At 33.6% G+C, this 23,420-nt stretch overlaps 1 protein-coding gene and 1 pseudogene across 1 annotated transcript; one reads left to right on the top strand and one right to left on the bottom strand.

The window, feature by feature from the left end:
* Nucleotides 1–386: 386 nt before the first annotated feature.
* On the bottom strand, nt 387–11,066 carry LOC110611832 (annotated as a pseudogene).
* Nucleotides 11,067–13,389: 2,323 nt separating this feature from the next.
* On the top strand, nt 13,390–22,767 carry LOC110611371 (DNA-directed RNA polymerases IV and V subunit 2). Its single transcript, XM_021751660.2, has 8 exons — nt 13,390–13,626; nt 14,303–14,819; nt 15,129–15,341; nt 15,790–16,670; nt 19,530–19,821; nt 19,990–20,940; nt 21,575–21,846; nt 22,096–22,767. Exons 2-8 carry the CDS (start codon nt 14,313–14,315, stop codon nt 22,595–22,597), a joined length of 3,618 nt encoding a protein of 1,205 aa, XP_021607352.1. The 5' UTR covers nt 13,390–13,626; nt 14,303–14,312; the 3' UTR covers nt 22,598–22,767.
* Nucleotides 22,768–23,420: the final 653 nt, after the last annotated feature.

The following is a 23,420-nucleotide window of genomic DNA, read 5'->3' as shown; positions in this document are numbered from 1 at the left end:
TTATGAGAATTAAATAATTAATTTTTTTATATATAAATCTAATTACTTTATATCAAAAATTTTAAATAAAATTTAAGAATAAAATGAGAATTACATAGTTTAATAATTAAAATTATATAATTATTATAGATTATTTTGTTAAGGAGTGAACTAATAACATCTAAATTAGATAATTTAAAATTTTATTTCTATTATATTTGTACATAACACAAATATTTAACTATAATTAACTTATATAATGTCGAAACTTGTTTTTTTTTTTTAAGAATTATAGTGGGTTATATAATTATAAAATTATATTAAAAATAATCATATAAATAAATTAATATTAAAATCTGTTAATGAGATGATATTACTTTAATATTATTCTTTTCACAGTAAATTAAATTAGGTTCTAACGATGTCACATAAACTAAAATTCAATTATTTATAAATGAGAAATTAAATTTTGCTTTGCAATATCTCAGTATGCTAACATTGATTGACCAGATTTAAATATTTACATCACTCTGAATAAAAATATACAGAAGAAATATACAACCCTTTTAATCAAATATATATCTCATATATGAATTATGAAAAGAAAGGGTGTAAGAAAATATTTTTTACAGAAAAATTCTCGACATATCTTGCAGGTGGTTCCTCGGACAAGACGCCATCTCACCACCATCTCTGCTCCAAATTAAAGCAAATAGAGATTTGTTAAAACAGTGGCACAAACAAAATATCAGATCATGAATTCATTAGTAGAGCAGAAGAAAAACACAAACCAGAATAGGTATTAGTTCTCTTGCAGCTTCGGATGCGGATTTTGTCCCCATAATATGCACCTGCATATCTTCTACTGCATATTCTTGCTGCAAGGGAAAATGCTTTCCTGTTTCCGTTGTTCATTGCTTGTTTCTGGTTGCGTCTTGTCCTCAAATGGATGTTCATCCGTTAGTATAATGATGCTTATCTACATGGGAACCGCTTTCTGATTTGATCGATAGATTAACATTTATAGCACTTGATCTTTTGATATTCCCACTCTTGATAGTATTTGGCATCAAGTTTTCAGACTCTATTTTGTAAGAGCCTATCTTCAACTTCTCATTTTCTCTTCCCTCTCTGCCTTTTTCTTTTCAAATTCAAGTTGCTTGTAGTTTTCCTCACGGGCTCGGACAAACATCTTCACGAAATTACGCAGCGTAGACACAACTGTAGAATGAATACACAGAGTAAAACATCTTAAAACAAACACATCCATTTGATTTTTTAGCATTTACACTTTGTTACTCGATTAAGAAGAATAAGATCTCAAACTTTCTAAGTACCTTGCTCAAATGAGAATCGAGCAGGATCTTCTCCAAAATAAACTGCCAATGCATCTGCATTTCTACCCTGAAAACATTCAAATCCAGAAATAAGTCTTAATACCGAGAATATCTAATGCCGGAGCACTCAGTAGTCTGTGGATATTGAAAAGCAGGTTCCTTAAATATTAAAAGCATGAAGAAGCAACTTAGCATTACCGCAGTAACAAAAAGTGGCGCCAAAGATCTCACTTCACGTTCAGCAGAATCTACAAATGCCCTTAGGATCTGGACATGGTACTAAACGAACAAAAAAAAAAAAACCCTACGTCAGTACACTTTCTTATATTTATAAATCGAAAATACCTGAAATATGAACAAAATCAGCTATAGTACAACTTTATAATAATAAAGAATTGAGGTATCTGCTAGCCTTGCTATGGAACCTGAAGTGCTAAACATAACATGCACCTTCAACCATAAGCCTATTGGGTAAAGTGTATTGTCCATGCTTACCTCGTATTGCAATTTTATCATAAGGATAGGAGTGTCAGAAATTGTATTTAGACAACTAGGTCCTAAAAAGGCTTTGACATGAAAGAACCACTCAACTTAAATTTTGACTCTTAGGTTAAATGGTGCGCGCACCCAAGAAAAAAAAGGTTCTCTTCTCTCTAATAATCAGACACTTGAGTTGACATTAAGTTCTCTCCATCAATAAAAGACGCATCCTGTCTGTCTAATGCAAGATCAAGCATAAACTCTACCTCACAAATATCAATCTGCCATGGTATCAACTTTAAGCAAATAAAAGGAAGTGTGAGAAAATGGTTGTATGCCTGCAAGCTTCAATTCCAAATAGGAATTTCCAACAAACATAATCCTGAAAAGTCTAATCCATGCATATGAACCACAGTAGTCGATATGTAAGACTTAACCTTGCCAAATTTTTCTGACACTTCAACATCATTCTCTGAAGCAATCAATTCCTGAGCAACTTTCTCCAGCCCTTTACTAATGGCTTGCATTTCCTCTGCCAAATATTTCAACTGTATCTGCTTATACATCAAAACATTTAATAAAGCATTGATTAATAAAACAGATATGGGATATTTTCACAAAATAAACGCAATAACGAAGAAGAAGAAGAGCACTTTGGTTGCAGCCTCCAAACTTGTGAGTTCCTTTGGAAACTCCAGCAGCTCCGGACGCTTTTCATCAAGCATCTACAGGTCAAAAGCCAACAAAAATAATTAAATGACACGTAACTTTCTGCCAATGCATGAAGATGCTCAATTTTCCACGTTCCGCTATTATTCACTAAAAAGAATGTAATACCGAACCCAAACAACAGTTTTTGGCCCTAATTCATTTTTCCATTTTGTTTTGTTGCTCCTCTTATTTTCAATATGCACAAGATGAAGGTTTTGAATCAGTAAATGCATTCTAGGTAGCTCAGTAAGAAAGGGTTAACATTTTACTTTGCAGAGATAATGCATGAGCGTCATCTTGTTATTCCGAGCTCGTGTATCTGTGAGTTTGAGGAGACTGTCCAACCGAAAGCCAACAGCAGAACCTAAAACAATATAATTATAAATTGTTAATCCCAGCGTACCAAGGGAGTCACATCAAAACTCTACAAAAGATTCAGTGGAAAACAGGATGAAGATGGTAACCCAAAAAATATTGAATTTTATCTCATCAAACAAGAAAACATTCAGTCTCAAAAGACATCTTTGCTTATGCTAATATTCCATCAGAAGGTAGAAAAATCTGAGGATTAGTCATTTGCACACAGCATCCAATTTAATACAAACCATGTGTAAAATGTGAATAATACAGACAATGAAACAAATGCAATATTTGTTATGGATAACGGATACAGAGATAAGAAACTACTAGATAAAGGCAATCAATTTATTGCAGATAAAATAATCTTAGTTGATAGACTTCTTCAAGATTTGGACTTTGTTTAAGAATTGATTTGGTCTATCATTATCAATAACAATATTCCTCGTAGGAATAGTAACTATAAAATTAAAACGATAATTTTCCTGGTCAAAACCCCTTGAATCAACCTAGTTTGTTGAGTTTAACTATAGCATGGTGTAAGACCCCTCCACATCATTTTCACTAGGTCTGATCAAGTGCAGGGTAATAATCCCCTGGGTCATCCTTCTATACTGAGTTTTACCGCATCACAGAGTATGAAACCATGAATACCATAAATCATTAGGCCTTATCACTTCTGATACAACAATCACCTGGATGAACACAATTAATATTTGCTATGGATAACATAGATCATCAGGCTTTATCACTTCTGCAACATATTTTAATAAGAATGATTTACAGAAAAAGCTTGGTATTTTACAATAAGAAGATTTGGGATTCTACTTTATAGAGCAAAATTTGGATCTTACGGTGAAAGGCTCAAGATTCTAAAAGGAAAGGATTTTAGGAGTAGGAATGAAGTTTGGCATTTTATATATGTAACATGAAAGTTCAGAATCATACAGCGGTCCTCTCTTAAAAAGTCACAAGACGCACATAATGAATTAAAAAGAAAAAAGAAGTTATCGATAATTAGTCATATATATCCAAAGATGGAATGGCTCCATCTCTAACTTGGAGCAAAATTTTATTTGTTTTGAGTTTCCTAATTTGCTTAATCTACTGTTATGCAAATTGCAAATGTTTTTGATGGAAGTCACAACAAAATCTAACCAATGAATTTGCAACTCACCCCTTGCAGTTCCGTGGTTCAAAGCATTGCCCAGGGAAAGAATAGTTTGCATGACCCGTTTCAACTTGACTGAGCTCCTGATCTGATGAACATATTGAAAATGGCGCAAGAGATGAAAAATACAGAGAAAAATTTCAACAGAAGTAGACAGAGCAATAAAAAGAATATAAGACTTGCCTCTTCAGCAGCTGAATTTACAACATTCAAATTTCTTCTGAGGTCAGAGACCTGAAAAAGTTGTAAAACAAGGGCAAAATTAAAAATAATAACAATGAGAAGCATCAGAAAATCAGCATACTAAGGTAAGTTTTGTCCTCTAACCTGGTGATTGAATTGTAGCTTAAATGAAAAGACTCTTAGCTTTGACTCTACCCGTGGCACTTTCATCATTTCCAAGAAGAACTGCCATAAAAATACTTAAGTCATTTAATTGCAGAGTAATTAAAAAAGGAAACAGACAGAAGACCATACATATGAAGTACATTCCCAATTGCACAATTGGTTCATTAGAGAAATGAAAGGAAATCAATCCACATGAAAAGGATGTTTTTTTTCTCCATTAACAATTTGAATTTCTGGCATTAGGTGTAAGGGCTATAAGTTAACATAAATGTAAAAGAGAAACTTAAAATGAAAATGACTATGCCACACCTGTTCACACTTTCCCAAGTTCTCCTTATCTCCATTATAACCCTGAATATTTATAATAAAAAATCTAGTTATTACCCAAATAGGTACAGAAGAATGCACTTGCATCTTGAACTAATACAGTTTTTTCTGTATGACCAGCTAGAAACGAAATAAACTGGTCAAACGTATTAAAGTTCTAACTATATTAATGAAGATGTGACATATTTTATATGAAAACAATTTTTCAATACCTTTAGCAATGCCATCTCTTCTTTTGTTGGACAGAACTTGATAAGGTTATCAATCTGATCAACATCAAGAGCTGAATCATCCATGGCAAGGACTGAAATCTGCAAGACATTGGCAGCAGTGCAAAATGTAAGAGGCCAATAATAAATCATGAAATAGGTTAGAATCCTTATCCTTGATCCATACAAAGCTACAGGACTTCAAATAACTAGTTCCAGAAGAAAAAGGGGAGAAAGGGAACATGGATCAGGGGCTAGTCAAATTTACAAGAATTAACATGTCCTCAGATTGTCAAATGAAAAGGAAAATATATGAAGTAATATTTCAATCACCACAAGAAAACAGTGCACACAAGGCACACTCAGGTGGAAAAATAAAATCTGCAACCATTCATATTCAATTTGGTCTCAAGAATAATAATGCTCTAGGATTGTTATGAAATATAAAAGAAATTACAAAACACCATTAGTAATTATTAAATTTCAGTTGAATGGCAATAAAAGCTTTAAGCACTATAATATGGAATTTCTGGATGAAGCACACAGAAAGAAAAAAGGTACATGGCATAAGCAGAAACATTTAAGCATGTCATGTAAAAAATTTAATCAATGACCATCATGAAATCACTCACATACATAGAAGTAGTCTCATACGAATTTACTGAACCTTTATACAGAAAATGATAATGATGTTTTTTCCGCTTTTTTACTTCATGAACTATGATCTATAGTATAAATTTGTTCAACCTCACTTTTTTAACTCAAATCATTTTGAGATGCATTAACTTAAAAAAAAAAAAAGCAAAAAAGGTTAAGCATACCATTAGGTCAGACAGAGGAACCTTAACTTTTGAAAGCATGATTTCACAATTATATGCCCGTCTAAGCTCAATCTGCAGAATCAGGAAATACCTTGTGAGAAAGGAAATAATAGATGTTTTAATAATTATTAAGTGTACACCATGAATACACCAACAAAAATAAGACAAATAAAAATGATCATGCATTAAACATGCAAAGTTGCTGCAAAAAGAGAAGTAAAAGAAAAAGAAAGGCTCTAGTTCAGAAAACAAGCAAAAGAACCAAAGAAGATTGCTTTTGAAGATGAAAAGGGGAAAAAGAAAAGGTTAGATGACATCAAAACAATCAAGTCCTTTCCTACAAAAACACACTATTTACCAGCTGAACTTTATCAGATTTAGGTCCCGAGGTGCGACGATTTGATTTCCCCTCCATGCCTCCTTGACCAGTAGGTGCAGCTGCTGAGAAAAGACTCTCAAGTTCTGCCATGTCAAATTCCGGAGCCCTAGCATCGACGAAACAGGGTAAGGATGAAAAAAAGCAGAAAGAATAATTGTAACTTAAAAACATTTCTTGAAAAACAGGTGACAAAAAAGATGTATACTTGGAAGCTTCATCAGATTTTTGTGTCTCAGCCCAAAGACTTCCTTGCATGACTCTAGTTAATTTCAACCAATGATAGGGCCTCAGGTTGGCCTTTTTAGGTTGGACCTGACTTCTTGGATTTGGACGTGATAGGCTTCGCCCCTTTACACTAAATGGAAGACCAGAAGGTGGTCCAGGAACAGAAGGCACAATTCCATTGCTAACTCGAGAAGATGGAAAAGAAGCAGCACACTGCTTTGACAACTCTTCGGAAAAAGGAGCAGGAGGTGGTGGCACAGGAGGAATACGTGCAGAATTGTTGGATGAATTTCGAGCAGAACTAGGAGGAGGAGGTGGTGGTGGTACTTTAACAGAAAAGAAAGAGCCTGATGCAGACCCAGAAAATAGAGGAAGAGAAGGTGGAGGAGACCCAGAAATGACTGCTGAGTTTGTTACAGGCTGTGGGGAAGAAACTGAGATAGCAACTAATGAAGCAACCTCAGTAGGTGGTGGAGGAGGAAGGAGAGTTGCATGTGAGTTCTTGATTGTTAATGATGGAGATGGTCCTGAAAACGAAGGTGGTGGAGGAGGGGGAGGGGGAGGGGGAGCTGAGAATGATTTATTAACTTTGGATGATGAGGATACTCCTGAAACATAAGATGCTGTAGGAAGGGGAGAGGGGGGTAGAGCTGAGAATGGTTTCTTTTCTCTTGGCGATGATTCCCCTGAAAAAGAATGGGGTGCAATAGGAGGAGGGGGAGGGAAAGCTGCGGATGGACTATCAAAGGCAGAAGAAGATGACCCTTGAGGAGTAGGGCTTATAGATAGGGAAGCAGGACCTAGTAATGACTGATTTCCATCGGATAATTTGTCAGAATAATGATTAGGTGAAGATTCTGTTGCTCTTGAAGTTGATTGAGGTGAAGGATAATCAGTAACAGAAAAATTTTCTGAAGTTGTAGCAGCCTTAATGGAACATTGCAATGAAGTAGAAGACAGTGGTGACAGTGGTGCTGGTAGCCATTTTGCATTTGACACGTGGCTCAACTGTACAGATTTCTGTACATTTATGACAGGAGATGGATTTGAGGATGTTAATGTCTCTGGACACATGATGTCCTCACTGTTACATGCAGCATGATCGTGCAACAAAGATGAAATGCCAAGGATTGAGCGTGCAAGGTGATAAGGAGAAGATTGTGAAGTCTTTGATACTCGCAAGGATAAGATCTTAGATCGAGCAGGCCGTCGGAGAGAAAGCTTTCGTTCTTGGGATTCAACCTCCTCCCTAATTGAACCTGCATCTATAGGTAATTCCAACAGACTAGGAGATGTGGGACTCCCACTCTTTTTAGCTAATTCCTTTAACTTTGATTCATCTTGAACTTTTTCAACATTTGATTCTGGCATATTGCTGCCTTTTTTTGCTTTCCGCGGAGAAACAGCCTCCAAATTTTCCTGGAGTGCAGTGATATGTTGAAGCACATTTAATGCCACATCAGGTCTTGTATCTAGCCAGCCCACATTGCTGAAAACCTCTTGAACTTTAGCAAATGTCTCCCTGCGAAGGCCACCTTTCTCCTCCAAAACCGGCAAATCAATTGAAGTAGGAGATGAATCCATCTCCGAAAAAAGAACCTTCAATCATAGAATTGGAAAAGGAAAAACAGTAAGTTGACTCAGATCATATGAAATTTGACATAGCATTGAACACATAAAGAAGAAGGAATATAAGTGGATACCTCTGCTCTGAAGTCTTTTGGAAATTTTTCTTTAACATTCCATAATGTGTCAATTTCATCACGGTTAAGCATTAAGATATTTGAGTTTATAAAGGCTGTATTGAACACGACCCGGAACATCAGCTGTTCCCTTTCCAGATCACTCTCAACGCTGATACACTCCATCACAACATCACCTTGAATATGACAATGGATGTCTATTTTTATCAAATCACAAAATTCCTGCAGCAATTAATGAAGAATTTGAGAACCTATAATTCTATAATTTTATTTATCATATTCATTGTAATTAGAAAAAACAATTAAAAAAACCCTAATTAAGAATCACAAAATGCAAATGAGGCACTTTTTAAGGAATTAATGAACCACACAATCCAAATTAGCATCAAAACTTTCACAAGTATCACCAATATAACCATAGAATTAAGGAAGAAGACCCCTTCACTAACAAGCATCATAATACAGAAGTGAAGTAGCAGTAATATCTGAACAGATCATTGAGACAAAGAAAAAGGAATGCATATGACTCTTATCACGACATTCAATTACATTAAACTTACAATAACATCTAGTTTTTTAAGTATTTAGAAAGAACTAAAAATAGAAGATCACCCTCCACACTAGTATACTCCATCATCAACATCATCTTGAAGATGACAAAGAATGTCTATTTTAATTAAATCACGAAATTCCTGCAGCAACAACTGAAGAATTTTTAGAACACTTACAACTTTATTCGTCATATTCATTGTTACCAAATGGTAAATCAACAACCAAGAACCACAAATTGCAAATGACGGGAATGAGTGAACAATGTAACATCCAATTTAGAATAGGAATTTTGATATGCATCACCAATATAGCCTTTAAAGTTAGGAAGAAGACCCCTTCACTGAAAAACCATCATATTTATAGAAAAGGAAGTAGCAGTACTATCTGCAAAAGATAATTGAGACGAAGAAAAATGAATGCACAAGAAGACTCTTATCAGGAAATTCAGTTACATTAAAATTGCTTCTGTGTAAGAAAAGTCTTGCAAGAACATCTAGTTTTAAGTAATTAGAAACAACTAAAAAATGAAAACATAGCCTTTCACCCAGCAAGCAAGAACAAATTTTGGATCAAAACATAAAGCAGTTGTATAGATACTTAAAGACATACAGAGACACTTGAGCTACCTGCTTGTAATGCCGAACAAGTTTGCTCCTTTTTGGTCTTGAGAAAAGAACTTTGGGAGTTCGATCAGCAACCATTAGAGGGTCCTGACCATAAATCCTAAATATTGGACGGCAACCCCCCTCTCTATTCATGTTGGGAATAACTCTAAGAATAACACAGTCCAGTGTAAGTGCCCTATCCATCGGAGGCCAATGTGAGCCTGTATTGCTTCTTGATACATACTGCAGGTACCTTAGTTGTGAAGGCAATGGATTGAGGGGTGACATCAGCTGCAAAAGCTCTCTAGGTGCTTGCTTATAAATCATTTCTAGGGTTTTCTGCTCACCCGTGAACTGTTTCCTATGTATCAAGAGAGCAGCAAGCATGAAAGCCAAAATTGGCCAGCCACCTCGTTCACAATGCATCAGGAGCACATTTTGTTCCTGAAGGGACAGCCAGCTTTCACTTGATCTGAGAAAGTGGTGGATCATATCCAAAGGGAGCAATGGGCATCCTTCGTAGTGAAGAGGATAATCCATTACAGTCATATCATTTTCAGATAATATGCTCCCAATCTGGCTTTGATTCTCTCCCTCTTTAAAATTGAAGACCATGAATGAAGAATCCGGGAAGTAATCATGGAGTTCACTCGCTATGCTTCCTATATAGTCTTTATATTCATCATCATCATCCAAAATATCCGTCATGAAGCAGCAACCAAAGACTGTGGAACCAATCAAAATAACAAGCGTCATTGCATAATCAATACTGAAATGAACAGAGAAGTTACTTGCATTATGGCTTAAGAAGAACTCATCCGTCGACCCAAACAAAAAGGAAAAATGAAAAATAATCTTCAAACTTCAACATAAAAATACTAACTGATTTTGATTACAATTAAATGCATACAATATATTAAACCATAACCCTGATATCAGAGGATCTACTAAAAAAAAAAAACTAAAACATATGAAATGAATTACTTGCACTCAGTTCCAGATAAATATTATAACTAATTGGGCTTTAAAATGCAACCGCATAAATGTGGCAAACCAATATAATTTAATAGCTGGAGATTACAATATCTACAGACAAAATCTAGTTTGAACAGAGTCTGAGCTATGTCCAAATGGTCAATTTCAACATAAGGTCAATGTCAGAATTCATCCAGTATTTCAAAGGTAGAGAAGTTAAAAACTACTCAACTATCAATAACAATGCAAGAAAAGTCAAAGCATGCAGATGAAATAAAACAAAAATAAGGCAATTATTAGAACGCTAGCAAAAAATATGAACCATTTGTGTTCATCGAAAAAGCTAAAAATCAAATGAAAGAAGAAGAAAATAACCATAAACTACTAAACTTAAAACCCCAGAGTAAGCAACGTGATTCTAGAAAATCGTACCATAAACCCTATCAGATATTTCCAAAAGCCCGTCAGGTGCCTTTCGATAGAAGAACTTCCTAAAAAGAGCCATATCCATCCAAAAGAAAAACACTGCACAACTGAAGGTACAATATTGCAGCAAAAAAACTGCTCCAGAAATCAGCTCTTCATACACAGATCACAGAAGAAGCCAAAATGATGATAGAAGAAAAACACTGCACTCATGGATGTTGCTGCGTCCATTTTCTTGAAATGCACACTTGGTGTTTGTGGCTTTGCATCAGAGACAAGAAACTTAGCTTTCAATCAACAAGAGGTTGATGGTCACAGAGAGAAAGAGTGGGAATATAAATAAGAGAGGAACATAGAGTTGCAGGTAGAGATGGAAGTTATTGTTAAGGACATCCATGATCCAACGATCAGAGGTTTGTTTTGTCTGTGTCTCCATCTGTCTGGTGTAATATAAGAGTTAGTTTTATTTATTATTATTATTATTTTGTTGCAGGCTGTTTATTGCATGATTACGATGTTGTTAATAATACAAGTTTCTTGTTTTCTATTTTCTTTCTTCATCTGACCTAAGATGGTTAGACTTTGTATTTAGGTTGTTAGCACACGTGTGTGTTATGCGGTGTCACGTGCTTCCCTTCACATATCTGGTTCGAGGTCTAATTTCAAAATAATAGAATAGAAAATTGCTATTTAATCCGTAGAAATTTAATTAATTTTTTAATTTTAAAATATATATTAAAATATTATTAATATTTTTAAAATTTATTAATTAATATATTTTAATACATAATTTTTAAAAATTCATTGAGTTGATTATTAATTTCTTTGTATCAAACATATTTTTTTAATCTTTTATAATTTAGTAGATTTTTTAAAATATTAAAAATATTTTAATATATTTTTTTAAATATAAAAATTAATTAAGATTTTTTAAATAATTATTTAATATATTTATTATTATTTTTTAATTAATCATTAATTATTATATTTTTTAATTAATAAAATAAATAGTAATGGACAATCCCTAACAAAAATGTGCCGTTAGCATTTCTCAAATAGTAATTTTAATTTAATTTACTATTTTCTAAAAAGCATATTTTTCCCGGGTTAGTTATTGGCGGTTTCTTCGTCCTTTACAATCCTCAACAAACTAATTTTCAGTTCTCGAAATTAAGTTGTTTTTTTTTATATATATAATTTTAATTACTTATATCATAGATTAAATAGTTAATTTTTCTATATGTAATTTTAATTATTTATATTAAAATTTTAAAATAAAATATAAAAATAAAATGATGATTATATAGTTTAATAATTAAAATTATATAATTATAAGAGATTATTTTGTTAACGAGTGAACTAATAACATATAAATTAGATAATTAAAAATTTTATTTCTATTAAGTTTGTACATAACATAAATATTTAACTATAATTAATTTATATAATTTCAAAACTTGTTAAAAAATAAAATAATTAAATTGAATTTTTTCGAAAATTTTCATTTTAAACAGAGAAAATTCAACCACTCAATTAAATTAACATTTATTTTCAAAGATTCTAAATATGTAGATGTAAATTTATGGTATTTTTTTATTTTAATAGATAATTTTTACAAAATTGGTAATTTGTGTAATGTAATTAATGACTAAATTGTAAAAATTCATAATTTAAATGGCAACTTCTTAATTTATAAATAATTGTAAGATTTTTAAAAATTTTAGGTTTTTAACAAGTATAAAAACTTGTTAAATTTGATAATAATATATAATTATTTTTGTTGTTGAATATTTTTAATATTAAAATGTAATTTTTTTAAAAAACTTTGTAATACATTTTTATATTCAGAATTTATTATAGAATTTTAAGTTAAATTTATGTAGAAAAATTTACTTTCTAACAAAAATTTATTAATCGATATCTTGTATTTAAAAAATATATTAAAATATTATTAGTATTTTAAAAAATTTACTGATTAATAATTTTATTAATTTTAATTATTAAATATTTTATTATTTAATTTTAATAATTTTAAAAATTTATTAATCGATCATTTATATATTTAAAATATTAATTAATTAATTATTTAGTATCTAATACATTTAAAAATTTTTATAATATTTAATAGATAAAATTAATAAAAAAATTAATAGTAAATTTTTTAAAATATCAGTAATATTTTAATAAATTTTAAAAAATAAAAAATAATTAATAAATTTTTCTATATTATAAAAATTAAATAATAAAATTTTTGTTTAATTATAAATTTTATTTTTATTAAATTTATAAAAATATTACAAAAATATGAAATTTTTTAAATAAATCTCTATAATAAATCATTAATATTTCTTTTATTTCATAATTTTTATTTATTTTTATTTTTTATATTATAGTAATTCATATATGAAATATTATGATACTATTTAATTTTATATTATTTTAAAAAATATTTAAAAATATATTTTAATATTTAATAAAATTTAATTTTTTAATAAAAGTATAATTAAAAAATTAATAAAAAAATATTTTTTTAATTTTAATATATTTAATAAAATAAAGTAAAAAAAAATTATGGCACGAAAAAATTAATGATTTTGTTGGCAGTGATCTAATTATATATATGTATATATATAATTTTTTCTTTTCCATTTAACAAAATCTAATTTAAAAGAAATCGCCCTTGAAACGCATGAAGGGTATTTTTGTCATTTCGTATTTAAAAATTCTGAGACATGGTCCCACTTCCAGCGCTTCCCTAGACTTTGAAACGTTTCCTCTTCCATGCTTCACTCTCTCTCATCACCTGCTGCGAGACTATTGCTCATAGGCTCACTCCTCCTGCGTGTCGATAGAAGAGCGTAAAATCGAAAACAAAGCCCTACAATCTCTACATACATTGTTAACAAAAGGGTTTTTAGCCTTCGATTCGCTTATAAACCCCAAAATTTTCTCATTGATACAAATATTTCTAGGGGTTTTGGGCTTTCTCTTCTCTGGGAATTACATTCTATTCGAGTTGCTGTAAGTTTCTGATTCTATTTTTATTTGCATTTTGGTGATTTTGTTCATGAGTTAATCCTAGTACATGCTTTCGCTTTGTGGGAAAACTAAATATGATTAATGCTTTTAGGCGTGAGTCTGAGTTACCATGGAAGGTTTGCTATTACGTTATTGTTAGTATCTTTCTGTTTTGGGTGAGATTTTGTCTACCTTTGTTAGGGTCCAAAGTTTTTTAGATATAAAGTAAGAGTTTCTACCCTATTGCTTCTGTTTAGGGAAGGAGTTTTTGGAGGTAAGGAATGGTTTTCTAAAATAAATTTTCTGTTTGGGAGGGAGTGAGATTTTTTAAGGAGGGTATGGTTTTCCAAGGTTTCAAAATCTCCAAAATTCTCAATTTCTTAACTCAGCAAATTGGCGGGTTGGGAAGGTTTTAAAACTTTACCTCCTTTACCTACCTTTACCTTAAAAAAACTCCCTTCACCCATCCAAACACACAGAGTGAGAAAGTTGTGTTTAAGGTAAGGTTTTTGGAGGATCTTAAAAAGCCACTTCAACTCGCCAAGATTGGTGCATTATATATGTTTTGATGCTTTCTTTTCTGTTACCTTACATTACTTTATAAAACCTCCATTAATTCCATCTCAAGGCATTGTTAATGAAATAACTAATGTCTCTGTTTGCGTGCTATTCTTTTCAGATTTTGAATTATGGGGGCATCAGTGGATGCCATGGAAGAGGATATAGGCACGAGTAGTAAGGGTGAGAAGCTCCCAAATGGACTTGATATGGAGATGGATTTTGAAGACGATGACGAAGATGATGAAGAAGAAGATGAGTTTATCGACTTAACAACTAGCTTAAGCGATTTGGGTGAAGGTTTTCTAAAAGATTTCTGTAAAAGAGCTGCGACCCTGTTTTTCAATGAGTATGGTCTCATTAGTCACCAGATCAATTCCTACAATGACTTCATCCACAATGGTCTACAGAAGGCTTTTGATTCCTTTGGTGAATTGATTGTTGAGCCTGGATATGACCCATCAAAGAAGGGAGAGAATGAATGGCGATATGCTTCAATTAGGTTCGGGAAGGTCACTCTTGATAAACCAAGTTTTTGGGCTGGTTCGGATGGTGGTGAGCACAATATGCTCCCTAGGCATGCAAGACTTCAGAATATGACATATTCATCCAGGATGAAAGTGAATGTTAATGTAGAGGTGAACAAAATGCATCAGTTTTGCTGAACTTTTTGTTTCACTGAATTCAGTAATTTTTTCTAGAGATGTTGATGATGCTGGCCATTCTGTGACTTACAGTTTTTAAATAATGATAGGTTTTATTGTTTATTTGTAGATATAGAGATTGAGATTTAAAGATGTGGTTCCTGGGCAGTTTAAATATATATATATATAAATTCTTGATTATACATCTAAGAGTTGTGAATTTTTTCAAAGAACGCCATAGACTCATTTCTCCTCTTGCAAGATTTTTCAGTTTCTGAAATTTTTTTTGGGCAAATATTTCAGGTGTACACACGGAAAATTGTTAGAAGTGATAAATTTAAAACTGGTAAAGATCAATTTGTTGACAAGGTTGTTCTAACTACTGATAACAGAGATATCATAGTAGGGAGGATGCCTGTAATGGTGAAGTCTGATCTTTGCTGGATGAAAACAGTTGAAAAAGGTGATTGTGATTTTGATCATGGAGGCTATTTTCTGATCAAAGGTGCAGAGAAGGTGAGTTTAAAGTTTATTTATGTTGTAACATCTAGTTAGGCTTGTAATGCATTTTTCTTTTCAATTTTAATAAAGAAGTTACTTAATTTGTTCCCTCTCCAACTTCGAAGCTTGGAAATCAAGATGGTGTATTCCCAGGAAGAACTTCATATTTTCTTTTTATGATTTGGATGGCTAGGCCTTGGTCAATACCTGCTGTTAATTCTTCTTTCCATATTTGAGGTTGAATTAAATAATCTTTTTTGCTTGGGTTTGCAGCTTGCTAGTCTTTTGCATTTCCAGTTTCTTCACTTCTTCTTCTTCTTTTTATTTTTATTTTTATTTTTAATTTTTATGGAAGTTTTGTGCCTTTATTGAATGTGCTATGCAAGTTATTAATCATAGTTGGACTTTGGCTTGAACATTTTTCCTGCCCATATGTCATGTTATCCATTTTTTATTTGTGCAGGTTTTTATTGCACAAGAGCAAATTTGTTTAAAGAGACTTTGGATCTCAAATACTCAGGGATGGACAGTTGCGTACAAGTCTGAAGTTAAAAGGAATAGATTAATTGTTAGATTAGTAGGGCTCTCTAAAGATGACAATATTAAAGGAGAAACGAAAGGTCTAACTGTATATTTCTTGTCAACAGAGATCCCTATATGGATATTGTTTTTTGCCCTTGGGGTCAAGTCAGACAAAGAAGTTGTAGATTTGATTGATTATAATACAGAAAATGCCAGCATTATGAATATCTTTTTCGCATCAATTCTTGATGCTGATGAAAAATGTGAGGGGTTTCGTACGGAAAGAACTGCTCTTGATTATGTGATTAAGCAAATACGAGGAACCAGATTTCCACCAGGGGAAAATGAAGATTTCATTAGTTTGTATTTGTTTCCCCATCTCCATAGCCCTAGGCAAAAGGCCCGGTTTATAGGTTATATGGTAAAGTGTCTTTTACAGGCATATAGTGGCCAAAGAAAATGTGATAACAGGGATAGTTTTAGAAACAAGAGATTTGAGTTGGCTGCTGAGTTGCTTGAGCGAGAGTTAAAAGTACACATTGCACATGCACGAAGGCGTATGGCCAAGGTCTTACAAAAAGATCTATATGGAGATCGTGATGTGCGCCCAATTGAACATTATTTGGATGCTTCCATAGTCACAAATGGTCTATCGAGAGCTTTCTCAACTGGGGCATGGTCACACCCATTTAAGAGGATGGAAAGGATATCTGGGGTTGTGGCTAATTTGGGGCGTACAAATCCATTGCAAACAATGGTCGACTTGCGAAAAACACGGCAACTGGTTCAATACACAGGGAAGGTTGGAGATGCTAGATATCCGTAAGTTATGAAATTAAAAGTTAGTTCTTGTTTTTATGCATTGTCAATCTTATATACTAACTCTATAGTCAAGACAGACCTCTAGCTGGTCAATTGATTAACTGTATATCTAACCATGTCATACTTGACAATGCCAATGTTATCAAGATGAGAGGCGGCACAAGGCGATAGGGAGGTGAGAGGCGAGGCGATGCCATTTTGAAGTGGGGTGCTACACTTGTATATATACATATATGTATAGAAATTGTATTAGTTCCTTCTTAATTAGTTAGCATAATTATAAATATTTATATTTCTAATCAGTTAGCTGAATTATAGGCATACTTATGTATAAATAGATAAATCTTTTTCAATATTAGAATATGCTTAAATATTGAAAGTCAACTATGTAGATATTATATTATTTCTTTCCTACTTAGTTAGTGTATATATATATATACACACATATATATGTTATGCCAACTAATTAGGGATATTTATCTCCAATTAATTAGCTTAGTTGTAGGATCTAACTCCCAAATTAATTAGCATAATCATGGGACATGTCATCTAATTAGTGCCTAAAATTTAATTCTCCAATCAGCTCATTCAAAAGGAAATATGGACTAGGTTTGGTCTTTAAAAAGGAAAAAAAAAAAAGTCATGCATGTCATTTTCAAGAGGTGACGCCTCACCTCATGCCTCAGGCTAGGTGAGGAAAGGCGCTCGCCTCTTGCAAGAGGCCTCGCCTTGCCTCATGCCTCATGCCTCACTTGACACCTTTAATAACATTAGACAGTGCTCAGGTTATTGTGCTTACCTATTTTTGAAGAGGGCCACATAGCTAGAGTAGAGATTTGCTACACTGACAACAACTAAGCCCTTAATTCCAAATTAGTTAAGGTTGACTATTTGCGTCCTTTGTCACCATTTAGCTCTAAAATACCTAGTCCATGTTACTATTCAAATTTATAAATCTTTTGATATTACTTCCCTCTATCTCATATTAAGTCTCTCCCTTCCCCTTTTTACTTCTTCACTTAAAAAGTTATTGTACTTTTGTACTGGGGCATTTAGCTGATTAGATTAGATCTCTATTTTAGACATGATCCAACCATCTTAAATGACATTGTCTTTTTTATCTCTAATTTGTGTTGCATGTATTTCCTGACAGGTGGTCATTACTGAACTTGTCCATTTTTTATTCATCAAATATTGATCATTTTTGCCATATTCATGTTGTGTTCCAACATTCACTTCCATGCAACATAATTGGTCTAATCACAATCATATAGGACCAGTGTTGTTAGAGGCGAAAAAAAAAAGTGAGAGGCGAGTCAAGGTGCCTCCCCTCGCCTGACTGAGGCGAGGCTCCCTGCACATAGGTGACGCCTCAGTCCACTGAGGCAAAACCTCACTGAAGCAAGGCTTTTTTTTTTTTTTGAAAAAAAAAATGCTTTTAAACAGAAAAAAAGAGAGACCCTAGTCTCTCTCCATCTCTTTCAAACAATAGATAACAGTTCCAGGACAACCAAAATGCAAATTTCTTACTCTTTCATTCTCCTAATACCATCAACCATGTATGTCTATCTTCCTCTCTTTTTCTCTCTTTTTCTTCTTCTTCTTCCTGTTTTCCTCTCTTCTCTCCCTGGTGGACTTGCGTAGTAGCAAGTCTTTTCTTTTTTTGAATCTTTCTCTCCTGTTCTCCTTCTGTCATTTCTCTTTCTCATCCTCTCTTCTCTCTTTGCTGGACCTAGCACAACAGCATATCCTCTTTTTTTCTTTTCCCTTTTTTTTTGAAAATTTTTCTCTCTTCTATTGCTGCAAATAATATATATGTTTCATTTGAATATGTATCTTTTACTTTGGATATGTGTGTTCATTGAAGTGTTATATGTCTGTATATGTATATTTAAAATATAGAACAAAATTTTTGATTTGTTGCCTTTTCTAAAAAGGCGTCACCGCGCCTCTCCCCTAAGGTGATAGGGGACTCTGTCACTTTAATGTTACCTCGCCTTGATAACACTGGATAAGATTTATGTTTTACTTTCTTAGGGATCTTAAAGTTGCATAGTAGCCATGCATTCCTCCATTTAATTCATCTTGTGGGTTACATCATCATCTAAAACCCTGTTCTTCTGTATGATATAGAACTTAAATGCTTGAATTAAAGAATTGATTGCTTTTAGGCACCAAATTCTGTCCAAATGAACCTTACCTCCATTATAGCTAAACTCGCATTGAGGGCAAGGATAGTTAGTTAACATATTTTTCCTTCTAAATGAAAATTTTCTTAGTTTTATCATATATCTGTGGAAACTTGAAATCACTGGTTTTTACCATGTGATGAATGACAAAACAAGGTCCTTTCGTCATTTGTTCTCTACCTACCCACTGTATGCAGTCATTTTCCTAGTGGAGGTAATATTTGGGTTAATGTGAATGAAATGATTTTTGGGTTCATTGAGGGTTGCAAATAAGATGGTTTCTCTTCTTCTAAATCATTTGCTAAGCTCAGTTGTAAAACATGGACTAACTAAAATGCCGAGATATATTTGACTAATAAGCAGGTTGGTGCAATTTGTATGTAGAGGAGCAGTTGATATCAATTATTTATCTTGTGCTGATACTTGGGATACCTGGAAATGTTGATTATGCTAATGAGGCTAAGTTTCTAACAGTTTCTGGTAAAAACAACATAAATTTTTTCTCTTTCATGATTGTAGCAACTGTTGATAGTTTGCCTCTTTCATTAATGTGTAAGATATATATATATATAAATTGTAATACGTGAATTGTTGATCATCAAGAAAGTTTAGTTATATGAGATGTTTGGCAGTGGTAGTTTCTTTTCTTACTATGGTCTACTGCATGCAGGCACCCTTCTCACTGGGGTAGAGTTTGTTTTCTTTCTACTCCAGATGGTGAAAACTGTGGACTTGTAAAGAATTTGGCTGCTACTGGACTTGTTAGCACAAACATATCAGAACCACTGGTCGATAAATTATTTGATTGTGGAATGGAGAAACTTGTTGATGATACCAATACAAAACTGCATAGGAAGTATAGAGTATTTCTGAATGGGGAATGGGTTGGCGTATGTGAAGATTCTCATTTATTTGTTGCTGAGTTTAGACGTTTGCGGCGGAGAAAGAGGTTCCATCAACAGGTTCTGTCTTTAAATTTATAATAATTTTGGTCTTCCGACTGCTATAGCCTTTTTGTTGTGCTATACTTATTGGAACCAATATCTAGTCTGACCAAGCAACATAAGCTGGTTTCATTTTATGTCAGATTTTTTTGGTTTGCTAACATCTTTTGTGTCTTATTATGTTAGGTGGAAATTAAAAGAGATGAACAGCAACGAGAAGTACGCATATTTTCTGATGCTGGAAGGATTTTACGTCCCCTTGTGGTTGTTCAGAATTTAACTAAGATAAAAGCATTTAAAGGGGGAAATTACACCTTCCAGTCTCTTCTTGACAAGGGAATTGTTGAATTTGTTGGAACAGAAGAGGAAGAGGATTGCAGCATTGCGTGGGGAGTTAAATTTCTTCTAGCTGGACCTGATGGAAAGCAATCTCTGAAGTACACACACTGTGAACTTGACCTGTCCTTCTTATTGGGTTTAAGTTGTGGGATCATTCCCTTTGCTAATCATGACCATGCAAGAAGAGTTCTATACCAGGCGCAAAAGCATTCTCAGCAGGCTATAGGTTTTCCCACAACAAATCCCAACATCAGAGTGGACACCCTGTCTCACCAATTGCACTATCCCCAAAGACCACTTTTTCGGACAATGACTTCTGATTGTCTTGGAAAACCTGGATACAGACGAGGTCATAATGGGATGCTGCCAAAACCAGAGTTATATAATGGCCAGAATGCTATTGTGGCAGTCAATGTTCATCTAGGTTATAATCAAGAGGACTCCTTGGTAATGAACCGCTCTTCTTTAGAGCGTGGTATGTTTCGATCTGAACATATCCGAAGTTATAAGGCTGATGTTGATAATAAAGAACTAGTAGACAAGAGGCGAAGGTTTGATGATCCTGTGAATTTTGGGAAGATACAGAGTAAAATTGGACGCGTTGACAGCCTTGACGATGATGGTTTTCCTTTCATTGGTGCTAATCTACAAAGTGGTGATATTGTTATTGGGAGGTGTTCTGAATCTGGGGCTGATCATAGTGTGAAACTGAAGCACACTGAAAGGGGAATGGTCCAGAAAGTTGTATTGTCTTCTAATGATGAGGGGAAGAATTTTGCTGTGGTGTCTCTGAGACAGGTACCCTTTGCAAGAAGATCACAATAATCGACAGTGCGTATGAAAACGTCGCAGACGTGTGTACTGTATGACACATGCACATGCTTGTGCATTATTCATCCTTGTTTTGCTACATAAACTGTGATTTACGGAAACATGCTGGATATCATCATTGTTAACAAGTTAATCCATGTATTTTAAAGAACTCATTAAGATCCCCCTAAGTTTTGATTATGCTACACTTTTGTTCTTCTATCCATTTTCTAAGTATATTCCAGCATATATAGTGGGTCAAATCTCAAATAAATGTCAACTTTGTCCCTGAAGTTTTCCATTATTAATACTTCCTGTCAGTTTTTTTTATTTTTTTTTTTTTTTGAAAAATAGATCAATACATCCTCTTCTACAATGATATTTTTGTATTCTCCTTAAGTATTAACAGCCCAGTGGATTGGAGGGATGGAAGTGTTCAACATGAAACTTAGGGATGTTTTAATTGGTTTTGAGGGTACAGGAATCAACTTGTTAATAGTGGCAATGTCTAGAAACTTTTTTCTAATTCACCGTATATTCTAATAATAGTCTGGCCTTTTGTTTAAATTATTGATATAATGTTACTTGCTCATTGATTTTAGCTCCTGAACCATTGCTGCAGGTTCGTGCTCCATGTCTGGGAGACAAGTTCTCTAGCATGCATGGACAAAAGGGTGTTCTAGGCTTTTTGGAGTCTCAAGAGAACTTCCCCTTCACTAGACAGGGAATAGTTCCTGATATTGTTATAAACCCACACGCATTTCCTTCACGACAAACTCCTGGTCAACTCTTAGAGGCTGCTTTGGGAAAGGGGATTGCCTGCGGTGGCTCAATGAGACATGCCACCCCTTTCTCCACACTGTCTGTTGAGGCAATCACAGACCAGCTTCACAGGTGATAATTCCTCTGATTCAAGTCAATATTTCACCACTGTTGTGTAATATGAAATTTGTTAAATCATAGCTCTCTATATTTTTGTCTTAGCTGACTTGCCCTGGAGGTTAGAAACAAAAATAAGTAAATAAAAGCCTTTTCCTTACCAGACTGTGATCCTGCAACCTTGGATTACTAACGTATTTGAGAGATTATGGCTCCTATTCTTGTTTTCATCATTAGAATAATTTGTTCTATTATTCATGACAGAGCTGGATTTTCAAGATGGGGAAGTGAGAGAGTTTACAATGGTCGAACTGGTGAAATGGTCCGTTCTCTCATTTTTATGGGTCCAACTTTCTATCAGCGGCTGATCCACATGGCTGAAGACAAAGTAAAATTTCGTAACACTGGGCCTGTGCACCCACTCACTAGACAGCCAGTTGCTGACCGTAAGCGTTTTGGTGGTATCAAGTTTGGTGAGATGGAGCGGGACTGTCTCATAGCTCATGGTGCATCTGCAAACCTGCATGAGCGTCTTTTTACTCTCAGTGATTCTTCACATATGCATATTTGCCAGAAATGCAAAAATGTGGCAAATGTGATTCAACGGGGAGTGCCTGGTGGGCGCAAGATTAGGGGTCCCTACTGCCGAGTTTGCGAGTCTGCTGATGATATAGTTAGGGTCAATGTACCTTATGGGGCCAAGTTATTGTGCCAGGAGCTCTTCAGCATGGGCATAAATTTGAAGTTTGAAACTCGCCTGTGTTGATACTGCACTAGGTTCTTTTGATGACATCCTGGGATTTCTGCAACTTAGTGCATGTTTCTTTTGGTAAACTCTCATGACTGTGTTTCCTGTACTGTATAGAGTAGTTTTTTAAGTCACAAGGAGCTCTGAATTACTCCTTGTCTCTAATGCAGTGTTAAGTTCTGGTATTATTTTGCTTGCCTTATTATTTAAAGGGATCTAGAAAATAATTATTTTGGATAATCAAGGATATTAGGTATTGTGGGGAAAAGAGAAGCTTGAATCTGGGCCTCGTTTATTGGATTTTTGGGTTAAACTTTATTCCTGATAACGGTTTGGGTTAGAACTGGAATCAGGCTGTTTTTTTATAACATTTTTTTATTAGGAATAGTACTGAAACTGACTACTTGTTTATTCAAATCATGTTTGAGAATTCTCTGGTGATTCAAGGTTTGATTTTCCTCTCCAAATACCTTGCTGACAATTAAAAGGACGTTTGGCTTTTAAGTGGTCACAGGTTTCTTTTTCCTCTCAAATTTGTATCAGATTTGGACTAAAATTGGAAAATTGACTTGTGATTCTGATTGAAACTGGGATTGAAAAGAAAAGGAATAGTTGTTACAATTATTTGAGTTGTCTTGAAACTGAATTGATTCAGAATATCGACAAATCCATCTATTTCTCTATTCGATTTAGGGCTTCTCTTGGACACTTATAGATGGGTGTAATCTAAATCTGTTGTGATCATGAATAATGTGGATTTTAAAAATTGGAATTTTTATTTTAATCTAATTAATCTGTATAAAACTTGAAAAATTATAGTTCCCAAAAGATATATTTTATT

The sequence above is a fragment of the Manihot esculenta genome, chromosome 3 (assembly GCF_001659605.2).
Source record: "Manihot esculenta cultivar AM560-2 chromosome 3, M.esculenta_v8, whole genome shotgun sequence".
In the NCBI taxonomy this organism is placed as follows: Eukaryota; Viridiplantae; Streptophyta; class Magnoliopsida; order Malpighiales; family Euphorbiaceae; genus Manihot; species Manihot esculenta.
Note: the sequence above shows the minus strand (reverse complement) of the source record. Positions and strands in the feature narration are given on the sequence as shown.